Source organism: Symphodus melops (genome assembly GCF_947650265.1).
Source record: "Symphodus melops genome assembly, chromosome: 7".
Classification (NCBI taxonomy): domain Eukaryota; kingdom Metazoa; phylum Chordata; class Actinopteri; order Labriformes; family Labridae; genus Symphodus; species Symphodus melops.
In genome coordinates, this window is record NC_136697.1 from 9811423 (window position 1) to 9820158 (window position 8736).

General features: G+C 40.2%; 2 protein-coding genes across 3 annotated transcripts; one reads left to right on the top strand and one right to left on the bottom strand.

Annotated features, from left to right (window-relative positions):
- The first annotated feature begins 238 nt into the window (after window positions 1–238).
- ndufb3 (NADH:ubiquinone oxidoreductase subunit B3) lies at window positions 239–2805 on the top strand. Its single transcript, XM_079349434.1, has 3 exons — window positions 239–334; window positions 2368–2496; window positions 2584–2805. Exons 2-3 carry the CDS (start codon window positions 2369–2371, stop codon window positions 2732–2734), a joined length of 279 nt encoding a protein of 92 aa, XP_079205560.1. The 5' UTR covers window positions 239–334; window position 2368; the 3' UTR covers window positions 2735–2805.
- A 98-nt stretch (window positions 2806–2903) lies between these two features.
- Window positions 2904–6552, bottom strand: LOC306827526 (UDP-glucuronosyltransferase 1A1-like). Of its 2 annotated transcripts, XM_079349414.1 has the most exons (10): window positions 6465–6552; window positions 5609–6069; window positions 5127–5190; window positions 4890–5038; window positions 4655–4782; window positions 4021–4114; window positions 3800–3925; window positions 3634–3721; window positions 3326–3545; window positions 2904–3210 (listed from the first exon to the last, which is right to left on the bottom strand). In XM_079349414.1, exons 1-10 carry the CDS (start codon window positions 6502–6504, stop codon window positions 2940–2942), a joined length of 1641 nt encoding a protein of 546 aa, XP_079205540.1. In that variant the 5' UTR covers window positions 6505–6552; the 3' UTR covers window positions 2904–2939. The 2 variants fall into 2 exon arrangements, with proteins under 2 accessions (XP_079205540.1, XP_079205539.1); XM_079349413.1 differs by lacking the exon at window positions 6465–6552 and having other exon boundaries at window positions 5609–6330.
- Between the last annotated feature and the right edge of the window lie 2184 nt (window positions 6553–8736).

Genomic DNA, 8736 nt, shown 5'->3' on the forward strand with positions numbered 1-8736 from the left:
TAGTAATACTGAACTTTACTTTGTAATAGTGAAACATTTAGTGCCTTACAATTAAGATAAATCAGACTTACTTTTATGAACTATGTTCAGATATAAATCTGTCTGACTGTTTCTGGTGTTTTCATGAACATTATTAATAAACAAACTGACATTATAGAGAAATAAACGTAAAGGTTTCAGTTGTAAAGATTTGTCTGCACATAAATAACGCTCACAGAGTATTCGCTAAGAAAAGGAAATTTGTCCTGAACGCTGTGCCGTAACAAGCAGTAAAACAAAAGTAACTGTCGCAAATTCAGTCCCGCAGCAGCAGAGGTCACAACAAACCACTCAGGTACAGAGTTATTTCTTTTACGTCTCAAGATTTTGACCTGTATCTTGTTTCTCTTTTACGATGTGTTAATAACTTAATGATCGTGTGTGGAGGTGAACACTGTGAGTCTTTAAACAAACCTGATTATCAAACTGAAGGACTTAGCCAGCTAGCTTAGCCATGCTACCTGAGATAAGGCCTAAAATTTCACCTCAATTATGTTATTTATATTGTTATTATATTATTATAATCAATGTTGAATCAATATAATACTCAATATAATATAATACTGAAAGATCATTTGATTTAAGTCGTCGAGAGAGCAGTGACGATGTTTGGTTGAACTCACCTCATTTATAAAAACACATTTCATTCATAAAAACATAATAAATCATTCAACAGAATAAAGCATGCTTAATACACTTAAGTGGTTTAAAAGCCTTGAAGTGATTAATAATAATGTGGAGCAGCAGACATTTGAAAAACAACGATGAAAATATCAATCTAAAGATAGTTTTATTGTTGTTTAACGTAAAAACACCATGGTGTTAGATTGGTAGTTGTAAAATTAGTCGGTGTTTACTCTGTTGTTTATCCAGGGGCCTGGACTACGAAGCAGGATTTGAGGTTAGCGAGGTAACTTCAGGGTTAACTCTGGGTTTCAGTCCTACGAGGGTCGTTCACTTCTCACCTGGGTATATCACCATGGTAACTTATGTTGCACAGCTAACCTGCTCCAGGGCAGGTTATGCTAGAGATAAGAGATCAAACTGTGAAAATCACTGACCAATCAGATCTTTAGATCATGAAACTCCTGGAGCTGATCGAGAGGGGAGAGAGGACACTTCATGTGATCAGCATGATTTTACAGCAGGCTATAGTCTGTTCAGTTAATTATTATTTTTCACTGATATCCTTCAACAGAGACTGAAAAAAGCGCCGGAACATTTTAGTTGAAGATGCACAATTACGAAATCTTCTTAGTCTCTGAATTGTATTTTTATTATAATGTTTAATACCTTCATGCCTCTCTGTTTGTGATGGTCAGAGCTGCAGTTTAAATATAACTTCTCAAACCTGTTCTTCTCTCCACTTTAATTAGACAGAAACACATTCAGATCAGAGAAGAAACAGGAGTTATTATTGTAATTTCTAAGTTAACTAACAAAGGTACAAATATATTAATTTGCAGCTTTCACATTAACAATCACAGATTTTACTTTTTTTTGTTGCTCTTTTGTCCTTCCTGCATTTGTTGCTGCAGCTGTGTAACTTTAGTCTTTAGGAGCCTGTTTGTCTTAAATGTATATTGTTAATATACATTAACAATATACATTTAAGATGATGGCAGATGTGGTTGTAATTGGTTAAATGAAGCTAACTCTCCCTGCTCTTTTATGTGAACGTGCTATCTGAAACTCTGGGTTACCTGACTTATCAGGTTGATCACCAGCTTTGTAGGACTGATGAGCACGATCTCTAATGTCAGGGTTAGTGAAGCCAGATCACCCAAAGAGACCCTGGATATGATGAACTCACTTCGTAGTACAGGCCCCTGAAGTCAACATGAAAAGGAGCTAGAATAAAGTCACATCAAGCTGGAGATTTGTTCAGTTCAGACAGTCTTGTTTTCTTTAAATATATTCATTATAAATCATTCCTAACAGACGCGGAAACAGTAACAAAAAAAGATAGTCCTGAGAAACAAATGTGTGTTCAGTTAGAGTGATATAAAAACAAACGGGACAGCAGTATGACACATGTTTACACTTTGAAGACAAATGGACAGCAAAGATAACTCAAAGAGGAAGCAGGACACATTTGCAGGTTTACATTTATTTTAAAAAAAACAAACAGTATTATTAGTCACAGGTAAGGTTTGGAGATTCACCATGTGAAACTATTCTTCACATCATATCAGAGGAAAACAGTTTGATCAGAGGAAAACATCAATATTTTTTAACATCTCATTTATTCAATTTGCTTTCATTTGAAGTTCCTCTTGTAATGAGAAAGAGACGCAACATAAGGCTTCTATCTTTATCTTTGTTCAGCATGGGAGGTGACCACGGCCACAGCAAGATGAACATGCCTGACCCGAAGCAGTGGAAGTGGGAGGGAACACCGCTGGAGTTAACACAGCAGAGGCTGAAAGCCAGAGGCCTCTCAGACCCGTGGGCGCGGTCAGTATTCACACCAACATGATGTATTGATTATATTTACTTGATTCATTTCTATACCTGCCGCTGTTCTTCTTTTTGTCTTTGCAGTAACGAGGCGTGGAGATACCACGGCGGCTTCGGTCGGGCTGTCACTCTGTCTGATGTTTTGCTGAGAGGTTTCAAGTGGGGCTTTGCTGCTTTTACTGTTGCGCTGGCTGTTGAGTACGCCCTCTACCCACCAAAGAAGGGTGGCCACTAATCCTCATCCCCAGATGCGGTTTATTAATATTCTGTATTTTTCGTTAAATAAATTTCCTTTTGATCACCTCACAGTTTTCCTCATTCTTCTGTTTAACCTTTAAATCACAATCAGGCTGTACTCTCCACTGTGTTCATAATTAGTTTATCTCCCTTATGAACAAAGAGTGTTGGTGCTAGCTGGGATGAATTCACAAATGCAGCAGTTATTCCTGCTTCCTCTTCCTGCTCAGTTTACAGAAGCAAAGTTTGAAGCATTTTACTGTCAACATCACACAAACCAGCAGAATAGTAGCCAGAAATGCTATCACATCCAGGCTGAAGTACTGGAACCAGTAGAGGTCGTGAACAGCAGCTCTGAGATGTTTAGCTCCTTTGTGCCGCATCACAAATTCTGTCCAGTACACTGAGAGGTCGATCGGGTCGATTGGTCGGTCTTTATGGAGAGCTGAGAGCCTCTGCATGTTCTCTTTATACCTGCACAGGGACAGATTGATGGCAGGAGTTACCAAATACTAAATGAATTGCTTTAAATTTAACTTAGCTTTTTAAAAATATAATTCAACATCTTGAGCAACAGCCTTCCCCTCACCTGGTGTTATTGATGACCTCATTCAGTGCTTGGACAATGCTTTCTGTAGTGATAGTAAACAGATTCAACACCACTCCTACTTCTCTGCTTGCAAACCTCTTTGCATTGTCAGGCTGGTCCCCGGAAATCGGCATCATCACCATGGGAACAGCATGACACAGACCCTCAAATAGACCGTGTGAGCCAGCATGAGTGATGAAAGCCCGAACTCCGGGTTGAGCTTATGAAGTGAGAAGTCGAAAGTCATTTATGTGATTCATCCCCAGTCAGTTTTGAGTTTTGTGTGGCACACCTCAGGATAAACTCACCGAGAAGGTCATTCTGAGGCACCCAGGGCATCATCTTAACATTTTCTGGGACATTGTCAGGAATCTTCCCCTCGAACCTCCATATGACCTGTTAAAAGGTTATTTTTGATGAATACACTGATGACTATTTACAAAAATGAAATGTATATACAACATATTCCTCTACCTTCTGTGGGATCTGTCTGAAGGCTTCTAGAAAAATGTTGGTTGCCTCTTCAGGCATATCTGGCATCATGCTGCCCAGAGTGAACACTATAAATCCATGCTCTCCTGACACCCAGGAGTCCAAATCCTGTGTGCACAGATATTTGGGTCTGGTGGCATTCATTTCTTCCAATTCAGTTCTATTTCCTCATAAAAACAAGTGAGAGAAACTCAGAAACTTACTTTAGGAAGCGGATTTCTTATGTTGCAGTTAATCCCACCGACTAAAACCATATTTGGCATGAGAGGTCGAGGAAACTCCATTGTGAAGTCAAGCCTATTGAAAATTAGTGTAAAAAAAAACCTTTATTCTTTCAGTTGGATACATTGGTAGATCTTTAAGACTCATTTCAACTTGTTTGACAGCAGGATAATCAAACATGAGTTAAGATAATTATGAATTACATCTCTCTATATCTCACTCTTCTTGCTCTCTCTCAGGTATGTATCAGCTATTTATTGTGTCAGAGATTTTTTAGACTTGTATCTAGACTGAGTATCCTGTTTTGTATTGCTTTTGTTTTGTGTGAGACGTTTTACACTTTGTTTTGTTGTGGTGTGCCTAAAACTCAGTATTTTAAGGGTTGTCTAACAGAAGAATGTGTTTTGTAAAAAGGATGGTCATGACAACCTGAAGCTTCAACCAAAAACGTGTTACTCAATTAATTCTTAAATGTATTTAGTTGTGATTATCTTTAAACTTCTTGAGTTTTTTTGAGAACTTGCTAATACAGACTAAGATTAATATCAGCTTCTTATCTTGATAGATGTGTGCTGTCTCCATTAATAATCATTATAAATCCTTTGTACATGTCACCTGAGCAGCCAGATATCAGATTCAGAAAGGACCTCAGCCACGCCCACCTCCTCTTCCAGAAACCGATAAGCGATGTTGTCAAAGTGCCAGTACAGAAACCTGCAGAGCAGGGGCTCAAGTAAAGCTGCCTGTAGGTCAGAGGTTTCACAACAATAAAGTGTAAATAAAACAAGGTAAGAGTTTAATCATTAAAAGTTTAATTGAATAGTGTCAAATATAATCTTGAAGTGCTCACCACAGTGTTGATACTTCTCTCCATGAAGTTCATTTTATCTGTGAATCCTGAGAAGAAGCGGGGCACGTACGAGGGCGGGGAGGGGCAGCCTGCAGACTTTATATCCAGGGAACATGGAATACCCCTCAGCACATTTACAAAGGGGAGACCTGAGGAGGATTGAGTGCAGAAGAGGGACAACGTGTGCAGATTTAAAAAAGGAAACAACAGATAATATTTAGGTGTGGCTGAACTCACCTAGTTTTCGAGCAATTAAGGCTCCTGTGGGCACCATGGGGTCTGTTAAGACGGCATCGAAATCCTGCAGACAGAAGAATTGAAAAATAGGGTGCATGTTTAACAGTGTTCAATAATAATACAATAAAAAATGTGTCCAGCATCCAAACCTTCAATCTTAATCGTAGAATAATAAAAACAGTATTGTATTTAGATAAGATTAAATAGGTCAAGAAGGCAGGCTGTTAATCACCTGTCTGAATCCTACCCTGTCACAGATCTTCCAGTTGTTAATAACAACAATACAGACCGTACATATATTTTTTCTAACTGACCATTTGGTCTCTGGATGTCATAAAGAGACATCAGTATTCAGGGAGTTGTGCGCAGCAGTCTACTATGAACCCTTTACAGCATAATATTGATCCAACACAGCCCCAGCTGTCAAACAAGTAGCTCCAAAGAAGCAAGACCAGACTTGACCCCTGTCTTATTGTACTCACCTGTTGTGCCAAATGGGAGATGATTGTATCATTGAATAGCAGGCTCTCTGCAATTGTGTGGATGAATTCTATTATTCTCTGGATTTGTGAGAATTTTTTCTTTGCTCGCTGTATAATGGACCCATCAGATTTTTCCATCAAGTGCTTGTTTGTGGACAAGAACTGATCGATGAATTCCTTGTTGTAAGGGATAGGGAAGGTAATAGTGTCATAGTGCTTCCCTGGACCCATCCGCATGGAGGCCTCTGGTATCACAACAGTGACCTGGTGTCCACGGCGACCCAATTCTTGGGACAGGGCCTTCACAGCCACCCAGTGACTGCCGTCCATGGGTATCACAAGAAGTTTGCCCCGGAAAGGCACAGAGGCTGGGTCACCTGCAGGGCTGGAGGTTATTACTTCAGTCTCTCCTTTGTCTTCATCTGGTTTGGACTTTTCTGCGACGGACTTCATTTTCTTATCTGCGGCACAGTTTGAATGCATGTCCATGTTTAGCAGCAGGAACACAAACACAGCTGCTTTCCACATTGTTTACTCTCCTGTCTGTCTAAAGCTCAGTGAAAATGCATCCGACACGGACAACAAGGAGTGTCAGAATGAGAAAGCAGAAAACTCTGTCCTTTGAATGCTCCTATAAACCCCTCCTCCGTCTGAAATACCTTTGTGGAATGTACGTGTGTGTGTGTGTGTTCAAAGTCCTCACTTAAATAGGCTTGTTTGAGTTAGCAGCAGTCATAGTTTTCAACAACAACAGTCTTCAATAAAGGTTGATGAGGAGACTGTAGCTCCACTTACTGTGTCATGTAATTGTATGTTATAAAATCAAGAAAGTACCCATTCACACCTGATACTGCACCTGAGAGAAATGTGGGAATATCTGGAGCAGCCTGATACATAATGTTTCCTTATGCACTACAGTTGTTCCTTATAATAAGAAGTTATTTGGAAGTCATTTTAAATTTATGGTGATATAGTGATATAATAGTAGCCTCGCCTATGAAAAAATTAGGTTTTCAATCAATAGCCCCCAATGGACAACAACAAATAAGAACATCTATGTTCCCAAACTACAGCCGCAGTTAAATTGATATTTTATTGTAGCATTAAGTAACTACACTAAAGTACAGTAATGTACAAACCTGAACCTCCTTGAACAGAGGTTGTCTTTAGAAATTATAGATTTGTGATCCAGTAGGATTGAGTTTTGAATATTATTTAAATAAAGTGAAACAGTCGTCACAAGATCTACCTACTCAGGTGGATTGGCATTGAGTTTGTGTTCTCCAGTTATTCTCATTAAAATATTCATGTGAAAACGGGGTCAGAGGATCAGAGGAAAACTTTTTGATTTGGTTCATGTTTTTAAAATGTTTAGGGTTTTTTAAGTCACCTTGTGCATATTGGTTTTCTTAGAGAAGGAAGAGAAGAGACTCAGGTTCAAACTGAACAAACCAGAAGGTTTAATAAAGTTAGGGGAAGTATTGTTTTTGATTTTCCAATTACTTTGTAATAGGTAAGGTTGAGGGTACCTTATGTTTATTTTTGTTTGTTGTTTTAAGGTTACATTTTCTCTCTGTAAAAAAAATAAACAAGCTGTGGGTTAGTGGGAAAGTGGCCTGGAATGCTGGTTCTTGTTGGGAGTGGGAAGAGTGGGTGCCGCTTTTAGGTTCCCCTAGACCGGGGACATAACACTGATGAAATGAGACAGCCCCGGGCGGAGGTTTGGACTCCGCTCTGATGAAACGAGACAGCCCCGGGTAGAGGAATCCACTCCACTCTGATGAAATTATTGAATTACTATTGAATTATTATTAAATTATTATTATTATTATTATTATTGATTGATTGATTGATGTGGAAATAATCCAAATAATTAAATAAATAAATAAATTCCACAACATATCCACCTGGGTCAAAATGACCCGGAGGACAGCGTGAGGGTTACACTTCTGCTGGCACAGCACACAAACATTTTAGAGGAGGCACCTTACTGCAACTATATAATCCGGTGACTTTCGACATTCGTGGTCTATCCTCTGGTTTTGGTAGCTGACCTGCGAGTCAGCGAGGTATAGACCCCCAGCACTGGGACAAAACCCTCATATCTGCATTGTATTTCCTTCCTTCTCCTAAAACAAAACAGGAGAAAAATCTTTAAACAAAAGTAGGGCTTCTCTCACGCTGGGGTTAAGAGGAAACATAACACATTCACAATTTACAATAGTCACATCTTTCAACGTGGCTGGCCGAGTTGGAAATGGCAAGAGCAGAGAGGGCAAGCAGGATGAAGCCCCGGCCTTTTATGCAGCTCCTCCAATCACTGTCCACTCCTTTCCTCCAGTCAGCAGCCGCCTTCTCCGCCCAACTGACACATCCTATCCCAGACACGACCACTCTCATACAGACAGGAGGAGAAACAAATACCACACAACATAGGACCATAACTGTCATGACCACTGTTTAATCCTGGCCTGCAGTGTGTGTGTGTGTTCTTGATTGCAGGAGTGGACTCAGGTGTGCAGGAGTTGGGCTGCAGCTGCTCTTCATCTTCAATCAACTCTGCTACAAATACTGGGCTTCAACTCCACCACTCTGCCAGATCTTAGACTCTGTTTACGCAGTCAGTTGTGGTCTAGCTGCTTATCAGAAAATCGATTCCTATTGTACAGTATTTATCATTCTAACATTGTTCTCCTTCGTTGACAGTTTCCCGGCGCTCAACTCCTGCCTCCATCCCACTCCTGCATCTTTCTGGACTCCTCCGACAACTCGTCACCCCAGCAACCTCAAACGCACCAGCTCGACTCAGCCCTTGACCCTCCCCTGAACTTTAACATTAAAACTTCCTTTTGCACCCGCTTCCTGCCTCCGACTCTGTGTTCTGCATTCTGGGTTCTCAAACTCTTAGCCCTGCCTAACAGTAAGATCTGGCCCTGAGATGAACCCAGCAGACACAGACCCCCGAGAGCCCTTGGATTTTTTAGATGTTCAGAATGCTCTATCGAGCCAGGGCAGTCTTTTGGGACAAGATGAGCAGGTTTTAAGAGCTCTCTCTGAAAACAACGAAACTATGTTAAAACAGATCAGTCTGCTCACTGGTCAAGTGGCCACCCTCACAGATCACCTCA

What these genes read in the sequence shown, in the direction of transcription:
- LOC306827526 (XM_079349413.1), bottom strand. Translation starts at nt 6,136, where the DNA reads ATGTGGAAAGCAGCTGTGTTTGTGTTCCTGCTGCTAAACATGGACATG. An exon ending in TCTCCCATTTGGCACAACAG is followed by an intron (nt 5,191 to 5,608) that starts GTGAGTACAATA and finishes TTCTGTCTGCAG; the next exon opens with GATTTCGATGCCGTCTTAAC. An exon ending in CTTAATTGCTCGAAAACTAG is followed by an intron (nt 5,039 to 5,126) that starts GTGAGTTCAGCC and finishes AATCCTCCTCAG; the next exon opens with GTCTCCCCTTTGTAAATGTG.
- ndufb3 (XM_079349434.1), top strand. Translation starts at nt 2,369, where the DNA reads ATGGGAGGTGACCACGGCCACAGCAAGATGAACATGCCTGACCCGAAG. An exon ending in CTCTCAGACCCGTGGGCGCG is followed by an intron (nt 2,497 to 2,583) that starts GTCAGTATTCAC and finishes TTGTCTTTGCAG; the next exon opens with TAACGAGGCGTGGAGATACC.